Source organism: Bactrocera neohumeralis, chromosome 6 (assembly GCF_024586455.1).
Source record: "Bactrocera neohumeralis isolate Rockhampton chromosome 6, APGP_CSIRO_Bneo_wtdbg2-racon-allhic-juicebox.fasta_v2, whole genome shotgun sequence".
NCBI lineage: Eukaryota > Metazoa > Arthropoda > Insecta > Diptera > Tephritidae > Bactrocera > Bactrocera neohumeralis.
In genome coordinates, this window is record NC_065923.1 from 8,345,995 (window position 1) to 8,362,851 (window position 16,857).

General features: G+C 39.2%; 1 protein-coding gene across 2 annotated transcripts in view; it reads right to left on the reverse strand.

Moving 5' to 3' along the window:
- Positions 1–16,857, reverse strand: part of LOC126763682 (sodium- and chloride-dependent glycine transporter 2) — a 73,971-nt gene that overhangs the window by 35,593 nt on the left and 21,521 nt on the right. For both annotated transcript variants that reach the window (XM_050481414.1, XM_050481415.1), the window contains exon 2: positions 1,899–2,825. In XM_050481414.1, the coding sequence (XP_050337371.1) occupies positions 1,899–2,696 (798 nt within the window). In that variant the 5' untranslated portion in view covers positions 2,697–2,825. The remainder of the gene's footprint in view (positions 1–1,898; positions 2,826–16,857) is intronic.

The following is a 16,857-nucleotide window of genomic DNA, read 5'->3' on the forward strand; positions in this document are numbered from 1 at the left end:
TGCTCGTTTATGCGAAGCATTAATTAATTCATTACTTGAAAAACGAACCTGGCGGCGGGTGGTCGATAGCAGTCAAGTGCAGCGTTTGTGCCCCCAACAGTTACATAAGAGCTTTCAAAGCCGATAATTTCACACCGAGCCATTGCGTATTGGTATGTATGTGTGTGTGTAGGTAAGCCGGAGTGGTTGCGTGAATAAATGCGCGCACGAGCGCAACGCCGTGTGAGATACGTCGAAAGCCGCAAGCGCACGCAACTGATAGCCCCCGCACACACACTCACACACACTTATATATTGATTTGAACCACAAATAAACATTTAAAGTGTGCAATAAAATATTTTTTGGTTGTAAAGTAAACAATGTGAGCACGCAAATTGTTGGAATTATGGAACCGTTTGGCTGAAATGCGATACGAGCGACGCACGAGCGCTGTGTTGCGACTGTGGCTGTGCGAAGCTACGTGGTGCGGTGGGCGCGATGGAACAGTGGGCAATGTTGTTTGCGGTGATGGGTTCAATTGCAGTAAACATTTATACAATAAATCTCAAATTGTACGGAAATGCGGGATTTACTTCTTTATTTGCATTCATTTGCATCGTTATCGCCATTATTCGCCGTTTCCATTTCGCGTTCGCTCGCAGCAACACTTTTTGTTTATTTTTATGGTTTGATATTCGATTTTTAATTGCACAATTTTTGTTTTGCCTCCCGCCATTCGGCTTTGTCATAGGAAACTGCCAAGGTGTTCATTTGCGCAATGTTTATTGCTTTTCCTCCTTTTGTTCAAGTTTATGGCATTTGGTGACCATTATTTCCGCCATTATCATCTCTATTGAGGTAGTGATTTTCATCACATTTACTCGGAGATTATGCAAGAGTGTAATAATGAAAATTTTAATTTGCTAAAATGTTATTTCAAACTTGTTTTTTTTAATGACCGTTGAAAGAATGATGTAATGTTTTTTTTTTTTTTTTTTAATCATTAGTAACAAATCGATAAATTGCTTAAAGGCTTTAAAATTCCATACCAAATCGCAATATTCTCGGAGCTATGTATGCATAAAAACGCCAGAAATCCGGTAAGTAATAGGACTTATCTTCTTTCGCCGCGTCTGTATTTCGGAGCGCGCGCGCAACGACTGGATTCGGTGGAGGGCGTTCCGAGCTAACGAACGAGCTACTGGTCAATTGTCTCCGAGCACCCGGTGAGTCAGGACAAACATTTTCGCGCGACGACTTTCTGTGAGTGGTGTAAACCGAAAATGAAGCGTTCGTTAGAGCAGAGGTACGCGATTAAATTCTGTGTGAACGTCGGTAAATTTGCGACAGAGACGTTTGATATGATCAACGCCAAGTTGGAAGACCTCAAGAGACTCAAACGAAGGGTCGATATGGTCCGAAAAGACATGGCAGCCGATTGGCTGACGCCCCGGTTCACACCGCCTTTCTTGTGAACAGCTATCTAATCAAGGTCAGCATCAAAACGCTTCCGCAGCTGCTCTACAGACCAGATGTGGCCCCCCGGAGACTTTTTTGTTTTCTTGCCTGAAAAGGCCGATGAAAGGCAAGCATTTTGAGACGACAGAGGCAATCCAAGCAGCATGCACATCGGCTCTCAAGACTATTCCGGAGAATGCCTTCCGTGACGCCTTGAATGCTTTGAAACCGCGCTAGCAGTTCTGCATCGACGCAGAAGGAACCTATTTTCAAAGTTTTTAAAGAATTGTAACGACTGGTTCAATAAATTCTTTTAAATCGACTCAGTCCTATTACTTTCCGGACAAACCCTGTACATAATCCCACTGGAAATTAGTATTATTCTCATGATAAACTAATGAAATCCCTCCTATCTTTTTCACTGAATGCGTTTATAAATAGAAAATACATTTCCACTCACCTGTTGATTGGATTCGTCGTCCATCACCGGCAGCAGCTTCACCGTGCTGCCGTTGGTCATGTTAAAACTGCCGCTGCTGGAGAGCTGCTTCATGTGTGGCGTCGACGCCACAACTGTGTTGTTGTAGTGGAAGTCGCGGCTGCTGGCCGCTTCATGGCTGTGATAATCGGAAATAATATCGTTCAGTGTGTTGTTGCTACCGCTGATGGTAGTGCCACCACTAGTGCTCATACGCCCCGAAGCGGCGGTGGTGCGTCCACTAATTGTGCCGTTACCGATGTGTACACCTGCGCCGACGCCCCCGCCAGCACGGCTTCTTATTGTGTCGCCGCCGTTGCCAGTCGTGGCTGTGATTGTGGATACTGTGGATATGTAGCTACGCGTTGTTTGCGGCGATGGCGTGATAGTCACTGCACCGCTGCCACCGCGCTCGAGTTGCGCTGCGTCTTCGCCACCTCTACGCATATTCACCCAAGACAAACGATTGTGTTGTCTGCGCTCCATTGTTGCCGGATTGCTATCTGTCTGCGCGCCGCCCGTACCACCGCCGCCCATTGCAGCGATGTGTCTGTTGGTGGTGTCGGCGCCGATCACATAGATGCTCGTCGCATTGGAGTCGGTGCGCATACGCATGCGTTCTGGCGGTGGTGGTGTTGGCGGCACCACTGTGCTGCCGCTCAGCTGTCTACGGGTGGTGCTCATTGTCATCGGCATTGCTTGTTGGCGTTGTTGTTGCAGCTTCAAATGCTCATCGAGTGCTTCGTCGCTGGAGCGGCCGCGATATGACGTCGAATTCATGCTGCTTAAGCAGACCGCACGCCTATTATTTGTCACTTATGGCAAGCGCGTGAGTGGAAAACTGTCAAAATGTTGGTAACACTCGGGAACTGTCTACAGAATGACTTCTTTTGTCTCAATCCAAAACAACTGAAAAGAAAAAAGATGAAGGAGACTGTAAGTATGCGAATAATAAGAGGAAATAGGCGAAAATAAAGAAGTGATTCATTGACTTTTCAAGGAAGCATGTGTTTCTAGCTAAACTCCTAACACTTTTTTTTTCAAATTCGCATTGATATTCAACACATTCGCCCATCAAACCAGTTTTTGCTCTTCTCCACCACTTTTGAATGATTATTTCGTTGAATTTCGCACAATTCGTACACATGTATGTATGAGTATTTGTATTTGTATGTGTTATGCTCACATACCCCCCCAGCTACTCATCGCCGCGAGTTGAAGACAGCAAGCTTATTTGATTTGCTGATAATCTCCGGGTGCTGTCACTTAGCTCACCGCTGCGATGCTGATAATTAATCACATGTGGTCTCCTCCATGTAAACACACGCACACACAAGCCACAAAATGAGTCAGACTCTTTGTTATCGACGCACTGCATGTTTATAGATCACTTAAATCTTCAGCCACAACAGCTGCTTATCTGCTTCCGCCGGCACTGGAATGCCGTATGCCAACAGCAACAATGACGGTGACAGTGCTTTCTGAAAGCAAACTATCTCTGAGTGCGCCATCACTTTTACTATCACTTTATTATCGCTGTTTATCTTTTGATATGACCGCATGCGTTGTGCTAGCACACGGACAGACGGCTCAGAAGAATGTAAATATGTATGTGCGTATACATAAGTGTATCATTGTTTGCATTGTGTCCACTTGTTTCACATGCAAATACAGGGGAGAGTTATCTGGGGAATTGTCTCGAGCGATTATTGACTTGTGTCGCCGCTGAAAGAGGCCAATGGAGACGCGCCTGTTGGAAAGCATTCAGAAGCGCTTACAAATTGGATAATTATTATATAAATGCAGTATATTGCGTATGATAAGTGAAATGTTTTCTTTTTTGCAGAAAAATAGTCAAGCTTTTACTTTCTCCTTAGACTTTCAATAAGCAATGGAAACAATCATTTCAGACCAAAATATTTTCAGCGATATTCTATATAAATTTAAAAAAAATCATTGTTTATGATAATCTATGTAAATTTCTTCCCTTTTATTAAACAAAAAAATCAAATCTTTAACAATCTTTAAAAGAAGCATCTATAATGTGTCAATTGTTTCCAAATCTTCAATTAAAAAAAAATAAACAAAAAAAAATTAATATAAAAATCTGCTCACATTGATCTGTTTAGATCTCTGAATAGATTTAGAGTTTACTTAGTCACTGCTGACAGAAAATTAACATTTTATTTATTTTTAAATGTGTAGATGGAAACCCTGAATTAAGCTAAACCTTAAAAATCAAACTAAAAGTCACAGACAGCGATTGTTCGCTATTCCCCAAACTCAAGTATACGATCTGGAAAGAGACGCATTTTTTATATGGAATGAAAATTTTGTTTTAACTCCAACTTGCAGTTTCATTTTCAAATTGGCATGATTTCCGCCTTTGAGAGACTTTCAAATAAGTTTATACAAAATAATACACGGGTGATCCAAGTGGAGGTACTTTTTTCAATAGCCTTTTTTTGACAGAACACGCTTGAGTCGTGTCAATACTCACTCTTGAACAACGTTTACGTTCGTTCAACTTTATTACGAAAACGCTTCGCTCAACTTATGATCAACATAATCGGCCTACTTAGCATACTATTTGCAACACCATCGCCCGTCTTGAGACCTAGCATTCATTATTGGATAATATTTGACGAAATAGGCCAAGTCCAGTACGCAGTGAGGAAAAATATAACAGCCGTAGGTACATATGAACAAAAAAACCGTGAATAGTCGATTCGGCGCGGTTCGCAGCAACTGGAACTGACGTACGGAACGACTTAGCGCATTTACATCGATATCTGAAATTAAATGCGTACAAAATACAGCTTCTGCAAGAACTGAAGCCGCTTGACCTTCCCAAGCAAGATCGCATCGCTTTATGGGCTTTTGAAAGGTTCCAAGAAGATCCGACGTTTTCGAGCCAAATTTTGTTCAGCGATGAGGTCTATTTCTGGCTCAGTGGGTATGTAAACAAGCCGCAATTGGGACGAAGAATAATCTGAAGAGATTCAAAAACTGTCATTTCCTTCAGAAAAGACAGCAGCGACCGTTATCGTGATAACCAACTATTTAATGTCTGAAATTGAAGTTTTGTGATTTCGGCGGCATTTGGTTTCAACAAGACGGCACCACTTCCCAAACATCGCATCAATCAATGGATTTATTGAGAGAACACTTCGGTGAGCAGACCAGTCGATCGACCACCAAGATCGTGTGATATCACATTGTTAGACATTTTTTCTGTGGGTTGGACTCAACGGATTGGCCATCTGAGACATAGCCGCGGCCAATATTTGAAAGAGATAATCTTCAAAAAATAAATGTCAAAAAATGTTCTTTCCAATGATAATAAACATTCCCCATTGAATTTCTGTGTTTATTCACTAAAAAAGTGAGGAACTTCGCAATGGATCACCCTTTATTAGCAGTTGAATAAAACTGAGTGTCACTATTTATCGGCGAATAGACTTCGCTCAAAAATATTCGAAAGGTATTGAGAAACCCACGGTGGTGCTTTAGCGTAGATATTGTTCGAAGTCTTATGAACAGTTAATTATGGGTCTGGAAAATGGTCTGGAGCTTTTTTTTGTATAAAACCCACATCAAAGTATCGTTAATCGATTGTGGATTAGAAATGGTAATGCTTTTCTACATAGAAGCTGCTAAAAAATATTGCTCCACAAAGTTTAGACACTTTATTTGTGTTGGAAACCGGGATTAAAGCAAATGTCTTTAACTTTTCGTTAGTGTGAGGGAAAGTTATTGGGCGCTGATTATAGGCGAGTTCTTCTGGTTAGTGCTTCGTAGAACAAAATGAAAAGCTGGTAGACAATGCTTACACCCAAATAAGCTGGAACTAAAGAGCAAAATATAGACAAATCAGAACAAATATAACGGCTACTCTGAAATAACGGTAGTTACGAATATAGACAAAAGCACCTGTGAGTGGAGTCAACCTTATTCCCATGAAAACTGTAAAAGTTGGAAGCTTATCAGCATTGTGTTGACGACAACTTGGCAACTGAGTCAGAAGGTAATAATTTTTGTATAATATATGCACATACATTCATACATATGTGCTATATGCATGTGCATTTATAAAAATAGAAGCTTGCTGATCTAAGCCGAATAGCGCTAAACATACAGTTAAGTGCTTTTAGCAGCAAATTGCAAAGTAAAATGGAATTGCTGTGAATTGTGACTAATTAACGTCGCTAATGTGCTTGTATAGTATGTATGTTTATTACTAAAATGCACTTACTTTGCACATAGTTACATATTTACACTTATATTCATTTGAGCACTACATTTACATATACATATGTATGTATTTATATGTGCGAGTGCGAATTTTTGCACAGCCACGATTCTTATCAGCAAACACATCCGCACTGTGAATTTGGCGTCTGTACGTATTGTTGTATGCATGTCTGTATGTGTAATTGAGTGCGCGCTTAGAAAAATTGTCAGAAGAAATGTGCAATAATCACTCGCAAGGCTCTCTGTGTCTACTTGAGCATCAATTGTACAATGTTGTGTAATTATTTATCGCCAATTAGTGTGCCTAAACAACAACAGCAGACTTGCATGACGCGCGAGCACAGCAAACAGATATCGACAAATATTTGCCAGCGCTGTGATAATATTATTTCTTCTGTGCTTCGCCGACATTGAGTGATGGCGGTCACGGCATTCAACGGAGAATACTAATGAGCCAGACACTTGCACTGTTATTGCACCACAAACGCCATCACGCGAATACATATTGATAAAGCAAACAAATAAACAGATCATCATATCAATTGAGCTGACATATTTGCTCTAGTTGAAGCAACAAATTCTTGTGTGACACCAAAATTACAAAAATAAAAACAAATTAGGTCTTCAATTTAACGAATTCGTCACTTGCATGCGAAAAAGTAGACAAATAAAGTTGTAATAATTGTTTGGACGAGTACGTACGCTAATCCCCTAAAATGATCGCTGATTAGAGGGAATTACCAGCAACTTGATGGAGTCGTTAAGTTATTGATGTGGACAAAAATGCTAATGAAATTGGATAGGATACTTAGTGTTCATCCTCTCGGCTGGTGTTCTGTTCACATTGGTGTTATTTATTATTTTTAGTCTAGCCGAAAAAGTAGCATTTATGAAGTGTGATCCAATTCGAGGTTCCCTATTTTTTTTAAGAAAGAAACTTCAAATTTAATGAGGAATGTTTATTATCATTCGAAAGAAGATCCATTGGCATTTATTTTTTGAAGATTATCTCTTTCAAATGTTGGCAAATCTCTGCGGCTACCTCTCAGTTTTTGAGTTTCAATTTTCTATGACTCGGTCGAGCATTTCGACTGGTAGCTGGCCTCATTCGAAGCGAGATTAACCTCATAGACTTTAGACTTTACATATACCCACAGGAAAAAGGCATTAAACGTGTAATAATCTGCTCACTGCAGTGTTCTCTCAATAAATTCATTGGTTGATGTGATGTGTAGGTAGTTGCACCGTCTTGTTGAGACCAAATGTCGACGAGATCAAGAGCTTCAATTTGAGGCATCAAATAGTCGATTACCATGGCGCAATAACGATCGTTATTGATGGTTACGTTCTCACCAGCAACATTTTTGAAGAAATATGGACCCATGATTCCACGGGCCCACAAACTACACTAAACCGTTGTTTTTTCTGGATGAAATGGCAGCTGTTGAATTTCTTCAGCTTGCTCTTCGTGCCAAATGTGGAAATTTTGCTGGTTTCCATATTTATTGAGCCAGGAATGATCCTCATTGCTGAACAAAATTTGGCTCGAAAACGTCGGCTCTTCTTGGAACATTTCACGAGCCTATGGAGCGGAGCGATGTCGCTTGGAAAGGTAAGCGGCTTGAAAAAAGTACCTCTACTTGGATCACCCGTTATAAATGTATACATATTATGTAAGCTAACAAAAGTAGTAATGACCAAAGAAGCATATGACAGTAATAACGGAAATATTTTTTGACGAAAGGTTCATGCACTCGTCTCAGTCTTATTAAACATGAGCATTAAATGAATTAAGCATTTTTTTAATAAAAAAGAAGAATGAGAATTCCAATAATGAAACCATGCACACTTGAATACTTATACTAAGTATGCAAAGTGTATGTATTAGGTTCCCCCGTCAAAAGTATGAAACTTTATCGTCATTCATTACGCCAGTCAACCAAGTGTAACCTAATTAAATTTAAAAAGCAATAATGAAAGAAAAGAACAAAGTCTTGAACGAAAATAATTACTTAAGCGTTAACAGGTAGACGCTCTTGACTGCGAGCAAAAAGTGCGAGCAACAACTGGAACATAAAAGTTCTTTCTCTACATACATCCATACATACATTTGACTTGCACCACGTGATAGCCAGCTGCTTAGCTACATACTATAGCCAACTATAAATAGGTTAAAAACGTCCAGTTTCGCGCCGCTGACGGCTCCCTTACGAATGAAGACTTGAATACACCCCAGGCCGCTGGTTGTCTCTGCTCATCTTTACTTGGGTAACCGCAAATAGTAGTGATCTCGTATTACTTATCTACCAAATCTATTATACTCATACTATTAACTTATATAAATTGTAAGCGGTGTCGAGTTGTTTGTAAACATCGGTCACTGTCGGTTCGGTGCGACTTGTGCATTGCGCACTCAAATTGAACGAATTGTTTTGATAAAAAGTTCTACCAGACAATCGCACAACAAGTGTTCTGCCATATGCGCCACACAATGCCCGCCGAACGCAGTCGTGCGTAACCGAAATCGCCGTGTGACTGCCAGGGCCAGTGTCAAGTTGAAAAGGCGTTCGCAACAGCGAAAATTATATCGTAATACCTATAGTTGAAGTGAAAACAAGCGACCGAAGGAAAATTGGCAAGAAGAAAATCGCGTGCTTTACTCGAGCACTGGAAGAGTAAATACATTTGCATGCCATTTGAGTTTATGTTTAAGCTCTCTTATTCACATTAAATATACATACATGAATAGAGTTGTTCAGACGAACTCACAACATGAGAGTATTTACATAAGTACTCCTTTACAGTACCATAATCATGCGATATTCCTTATACTTGTATACAGTAAATTAGTTTACTATATGTAGCACCTATACACCATGGAATCAAATTGAACGAAATGACAACGCTGTAAGAGGTATCTTAATTTCATTAAATACAATCTCAGCAGATGAGGTTAAATCATTTTTAGCAAAGGAGTGCATAGGAGGGCTAAACCGCCTCAGTGTGCAATCGGGTACACCTAATCTGGGTGCCGGGCATAAAGAGGTAGCCGGAAATGAGCTAGCCGTTGAACTTGGCCGCTCTGTGGCAGCGTCCAAGATAACAGGACCAGAACCATGCATTGCAGTGGGATCCCACACTCTTAAGGAGCTGCTACGCATAGAGGAGAGAGTGGAGAGGGAACACTACTGGCAGCAGAAATGCACAATGCCAAGCTGCTTCCAGGACGGTACAACCTCTCAAGGTTTAAGGATATAATCAACCTCCCTCGTGACAAATTCCGCCTCCTGTTCAACATGGCCATAGTCTCCTGCGCAAACTGCCGGTTCTGGAACAGGAAACCCCAGTGCACCTGATTCTGGACTGTACAGTAATATGCAGAAGCAGGCTTAAGGCCCTAGGTTCCATTTACGTGGACAGGGATCACAACACCTCAGTAGCGCCCAGCAGGCTCTTAGAACTATTCAGGATGCTGGACTTTGGTGACCATATGTGATATAGAAGAGGGCACAATAGACCCTATGTTGCAACTACTTATTAACTATGTATCTATCTAAGAGGTGTCTTGGAGCTAATGAGATTGAAGCAGCCAGTATACGAATGTTGATAAAACTTATGGATATCTCGCAGCTGTACTACTGTTACTTGTAGGTTATGAGTATCGTGAATCTAACAAATAAACAGTCTACGATGAACAACTTATGTATACATAGATACACATACATAAGTATGTATATGAAAACAAGCACATGTTCTTAGCTCAGACATTGAGTTCATTACACTTGGAGCAGCGCGGCTTTTAATGCCTCAAGTAATCGCCTCTAGAATTACGACAAATTATCTGTGTGTTTAAGTATTTCGTATTTAAATGGGAGAATTTCTGTCATTCATAGAGTTCAACGAACAAAGTTTTAAAGTTTAGTTAATCGACCTTTATTCTAGAAATTAGTATTTGCTGTTGCTTTTTGACATAACAGTTTCGAATCAAAATTTGTACGTTTTGCTAAGACAATCAACTTTCAGCTACTAACAACCTTTCTGTATACATACATTTCACTTAAAATCAGCACTTTCTTCTAATAATGCATTAATTCTTAGTACTCGTACGCCACACATTATAATCCAGAACTAGCAATTCCCTCTGAGTTTATAAAAGTGGGAGCAATATTAACGTCACGAAAACAAGTAACACCGCGAATTCTGGACGACTGGATTACTGAAGTAATTTTAGTATATAATCATGTAATTAGCCATGTAATTACATCAAGTATTCTAGAAACAAATTACCCGTTATGACTCCGTAAGTAGCGAGTTCGCGTTTGCCATTGCTTTAAGGTTAGCATGCGATATTTGAACTTCGCACTTTGTGTGTGTGTTTTTTTGTCGACATACATACAGACAAACTAATGGTGCTTTTACTTTTAAGTAATTACGCAATGCAGGGTAGAGCATATGCAAATGTACATCCATATGTACAATTACTTACATATGTATATGTATGTATGTATTGAGGTTCTTCACGCTTCATGCAAAGTATTCGCCAATAACGGTGTTACCGTTACGCCAAAACTAAAGCTGAGTCCAGTAATCAGCGATCGACTAACCAATGCAAAAAGGGTGTGAAGTTGAGCGACCTTTATGGATACAATAAAATAAGCAAGAGTTGGGTTTTCGACGCCAGCAATTGCAACAACTTTTCGGTAGACACCTCAATGGGCGCACATATGTATCTACAATTATGTACATATGTAAATATTTCGACACATACAGATGTACATATAAGCATGGGTATAATTAAAGGCACGTTTCCTGCACGCTGGATGGTAATTGTTTGACTATGCATAATAAATCGCCAGATGAAATGGAAATAGGAAAACAAATAAAATATAAGTATAAATAGTAAATTGGCGAAATTGAAACTGGGTTAGTAACACGCTAAATACAAAGCTTTTATAATGCGCTGATATTGTTTGCATTACACATTCATATATATATGTACATTTGTTTTTGTATATGCACATATGTATGGGTGTGTGTATGTAATATATAGCAACGCCTCACTGAATTCCGTCTATTGATATGTGGTTTGTTGTTGTTGTTTTCTTTGTTAAATATTAGTTAACTTAAATTTATTTATTTTGACAGAAATAAAATCGCCTTTTTATTGCGCTTATTTCGATTACCTTTACTTTTCATTCATTTGCTGCGTTCGCTCCAATTGAGGCTTTACACAACCGCCTTTGAATTCGAAAAAAAAAATTAAAGCTTTTTAAGTTTACAAAACTGCTATTAAATTGCAGTATTTAAGCCCTTTAAAATAGCTTATTTGTATGAAGCATAGTGTAAGTATTATTATATTCGAAAATTTAAAGAGAACAAGATATATTTGGTAGTCGAAAAAGTCTTTTCGTATTTCTAATCAAAGTTCAACATATTTTTTTTATTTATGATCAACTTTAATGAATCAAATATGTACGACTTTTTGCTATTTTCCGCTAACGACATTATTCTATCAGTGTAAAGTTTTTCTGGTTTATCGGCTAAAAACTGCCACAGGTAATTTTCACAGGCTTTTCTTCCAGCCAACTTTACTCCATTAAGGGAGTTCTGCATTGACCGAACAAATGGTAGTCCGATGGTGCAAAGTCAAGGCTATATGGTGAATGCATTAAAACTTCTCAGCCAAGCTCTCCCAGTTTTTGCCGAATCATCAAAGATGTGTGTGCGTTGTTCTGATGGAAGACGAAGACCTTTCTGTTGATCAGTTCTGACGGTTTTTTATCGATTGCTTACTTCAATCTTGACAGTGTTGTTGTTGACAGTAAAATGTAGAATGAATCGTTAGACCAGGCTGGAGCAGCTCATAGTGAATGATTCCTTTTCAATCCCAGCAAACACTCAGCATAACCTTTCGAAGCGTCAATCCTGGCTTTGCGACCATTTGTTGAGCTTCACCACGCTTGAACCATGATTTTTTCGCACATTATTGTCGTATTTGATTCACTTTTCGTCTCCTGTTACCATTTGCTTCAGAAATGGTTCGATTTTATTTTGTTTCAGCAAAGAATCGCAGATGTTAATTCGGTCCATTAAATTTTTCACAGATAATTTATGTGGTACCAAACATCGAGCTTCTTTTTGTAGCCAGCCTTTTTTAAATGGTTCAAAACCGTTTAATGATGAATGCTAAGTTCTTTAGCGATGTCATGGCTGCTTATGTGACGGTCCTGGTCATTCTTTTCCACATTTTCTTTGGTAGGTCGACCAGATTGAGGTGTTTCTTTCACATCGAAATTTTCAGAACGAAAGCATGCGAACCATTGTAGTGCTATACGAACTGATACAGCATCATCTCCGTAAACTTCAAAATTTTCATCGGGGCTTGCGTGGCATTCTTCCCTTTTTTATACAAAAATTTCAAAATATACCGAATTTCTTCATTATTTTCACTCATTTTTGAACAACTGTAACTTTTTTTCAACTTCCCCGAATTTAGTGTTTTTGTGGTTAAATAAACCTTAAAATCTGAACTTTCCAGGACTGTAGAGTATGACACAATGTGATTGGTAGCACTGGAAATATACGACTGCAACGACATCTATTGACAAAATACGAAAAGACTTTTCGACTACCCAATTATTAATCAAGGATCAAAGAAATATTCAAAAACCTGGAAAATGAATAAAAATGCATAATAATTCAGACGCTAAATTAAAAACTAAAAGTATATATTAAACGTGCAATTGAGAGCACATCCCACTTTAAAAACAGAGAGTAGGAAAGTAAATCTGTGCGAAAGCTAAAAAGCTCATCAGTTTAGTGCCTCGGAGGCGAAAATGTCAAATAGTTAATTGTCTGAAAGCAAAGTAATTAAAAACAAATTTAATCAGTCAAACTTGTTACATCACAGCGCCGGCCTACTTGTTGGCTAATCATTTAAAAAGTTGGCGCTACTGCTCGTGCTCGTCGCAAATCCACTCACCTAACCAGCTCGTCGGTGCGACTTTCATGCACACATGTGCACTTAGCGCTTACTTACTAGTCCTCTATAGGCCCGGGTAGACATAATGTGTATTACTAGGCTGTTGGAGTTGGCTAAGCGGGTTCGGCGCGAAGAGCCGGCTACGTTGCGAGTGTCGCATGTCAAACTGTGTTAATTAATTCGCTGCAATACACAATGCAACATTCCCACTAATTTTTATAAGCCCATCAAACATACACATAAATACCTGTATGTATGCAAGTATGTGTTATGACTTAGCTTGGCACGCATGTGTAAGTAAAAAACAGTAATTTTTCACTTTTCGTCCATTTTTATGCGAAAGCGTCACACAAGTAAACCAAAGACACTTGGAAAGTGTTGAAAAGGTTATGTAAGGTTCAGATATAATTAACAGTTGCGCATAAGTGAACTACTGTAAAAGTAAAATTAATCGAGCAGAAAATGCACATAAAAATACATTTTCCAACGAATAATTGAAATTTATTTAAGCCGTAACAATTTTAATGCTTCATAAATGTTTAGCACCAGCGAAACCAGTTAGGTGAAGAGATATTCATTTAAAATGATTATCAGGTTGTGTTTTCCAAAATGAAAAAAAAATAATAAATTTTTATTAGAAAACCAAATTATCTAAATATAACTCATAAATCCTAATCTCCTGAAGTTCACTGTAAGATAATTTATGAAAGTTCTTATATAGAAACACAGTGACATTTACTACATTGGCAGTATAAAGAAGCGCATGCGAGACTCCGTCGCCAACTCCAGGCATTCACAGCGGTAGATGAACATTTAGCCACAATCCGCATCAAAGCGAAGTTCTTCAACATATCGCTAGTTTACGCCACGGATAAGAAAGACCATGAGACCAAAGAGATCTTCTATGATCGCTTGGAAAGCACCTATGAGAGCTGCCCCCGCCACGGTGTCAAAATCGTACTTGCCAACTTTAACGCCACGATGGGCAAAGAAGGTATCTTCAGCCTGCGATCGTAAAGCCATCAATCAGATGGATCATGTTGTGATAGACGGAAGACACGTCTCCAGTGTTTTAGACGTGCGTACGCTCCGAGGCCCTAGCACTGACTCGCACCACTATCTTGTTGCAGCGAAAATATCCAACCGCCTCTGCAGAAAAAACGCACATCAGCAAACACAAGGAAGGTTGGTTTTCTAATCGACTTGCACTCCTGCTGTCTAAGAGCACTCATCAGCAACTCAGTATAAAGAAATTGTGGGACGATATTAGGAAAAGGCAAAAACTACATAGTGCCGGGTCGCAGTGGAGAGGAAACAGCTGCAACGATCGAACCATTGGTTTTTGAAAAAGGCAAAAACAGCAAAAAACAAAAAAAGAGCGGCCGAAATTCGTAAGTACGAAGAGCTTGACATGGTGAACTCGACTCCCCAATCGATGACAATGGAGCGAACGTTCCATTGCTCGACCATGAAGAAGTCTGAATAGCGGAAAGGCCAATAGCTTGCCGCCCGAGCTATTCAAATACGGCGGCGAATAACTGATAAGGAGCAAGATCGGCAAGGACCTCTTCAAGCCGTTCGATACCAAATAAGGTTTCAGACAAGGCGACTCCCTATCGTGCGACTTCTTCAATATACTCCTGGAAAAAGTAATTCGAGCTGCAGATAAAGAAGGTACAATCTTCTATAAGAAGTACAACCGCGCCGTTAGTCCTACATTCTCCAGACACGATAAGGAAACGAAACAAATGGTGTGGTAGTGAATGAGGGCAAGACGAAACATCTCCTGTCATCAAACAAACAGTCGTCGCACTCGCGACTCGGCTCCCACGTCGCTGTTGACAAACATAACAGCCGAGTTTTCAAAAAAAAATTATGAAAAATTCATAAAACAAGCAAATTATTCAAATGTTGGTCTTTGATTTACACAAAACTTGTAATAAGTTAATTTAATAATTAAATGAAAATAAGTGATGATGAAAATATGAATATTTTCGACCTCAAAACCCATGTAAGCCCTTAAAGTTTGTATGTTTGTATAGGAGTCCTCGAAAGTGATAACTGCATAGTATTCTCATTGTCGTGCATTCCAGCTGATAAAGTGCTACACATTAGCATTGACATCTTTTTTAGTTTTAATTGCGCTAGTTCTTTAACGGCTTTAATCTCACAAAACTCAGCATTAATTACTCAAGTACACAATTATACTTATATACATATGTATGTATGTACATACATATAATTACATATGTACGTATATTAATTGCAAAAATTCATAAATGTACTTCAAATTACCTTGAGGATTACAACTGAGCAAATAACCGACAGAAAACGTTAAAAATGTCACAGCTTAAACCAGCGCATATACCCCTATGTGTGTACATATGTATATCTACAAGTGCATATTTTATATACTTCCACACTAATTTACATATTGGCATTCGTATGTACATACATGAGTGTGTGCGCACTGACCGCCGTAGATCAGAGTTGAGCTAATTTTATTGCGCTCATGAGCGACAATTTAATTTCCACGCATTTTTTGCCGACGCAACAGACCAAAGCGCCAGACTGGTGGCGGTCTTCGACCACTGCTGCTGCCCCGCCACTGGGTCAAGATCGTTCATTGCATCAATAACCAGAAAATAGTGGCAATTGCAAGAGCAGTGGCAATAACAACAACACCACCACGTAGCGCATTGAAAAACAAATTTGAATTGTTAATTTCGATAACTCAATATAACTGGAGTGTCGGCTCGGCCTTTAGCGCAGCAAATTGCGACATTTACCTGCACATATGGGAGTGTATGTGTGTGTGTGTGAGCTTAAAGCAAGAAACTAGTTGCACGAAATTAGACGTAGTTTTTCTACTGCAAAAGCTCCTTGGCGCAATGTTACTTTTGCTTTCCTCAAAGCCAAACAGACGTAGATTGCCAGAATCGCTTTCCTTACTGTGCTTGCAACAAATGCAACATACTTGCACCAAGACGATTGAAATCAGAAAAAGTATGTTATTAAATATCAAAATACCTTTTAATTTTCAAATAAAAATTCGGAAACCACTCTCTCTACTGAGCTCTACCTGTTAAGAGCATGTTCCATTTCTTTCATTTTGCAACCGTTGTAATAATTTTTAGACAACCAAAAAATTCTATCAGCTTAGTTACACTTGTATACAGACTTCTTCAGAGCTAATGAATGAACGAGTCCCACATTCTTTACCACACCCTCACAATTTTCCTATAAGAAATGAAAATATGAAATAAATTTTCCGAAGCCGGCCAAAAGCCGCCTCAAATATTACTCAATGACTGGCAAATAGCGTTCAACTATGCGTACTTATATGCATACATACATATATCCGATTCATTTGCAACAGATTTAGGTTGTAAATTCCTAGAAAATTGTCTGAACGATAAGAAAGTATTTCAATTGCCGCTCACCTTTCGAAGAACTGCACCTTAAATACACGCATGCTTATCTGTCATGCCGACAAAAATGTAAGAAACAAACATGTATACACATCTACAACTCAGGTTCATGTCCTGAAATATATTGCTTTCATGTCACATAAATTGCGTTGATTGAACGAAGCGATTTTTGAAAACAATCGAACTGACAATTAACAATGACTCTGAAACACTATTCGTACATACCCTGCAGGGAAATTTTTGCTGGGTGGCGATTAAGAGTTCAATGAAGTCA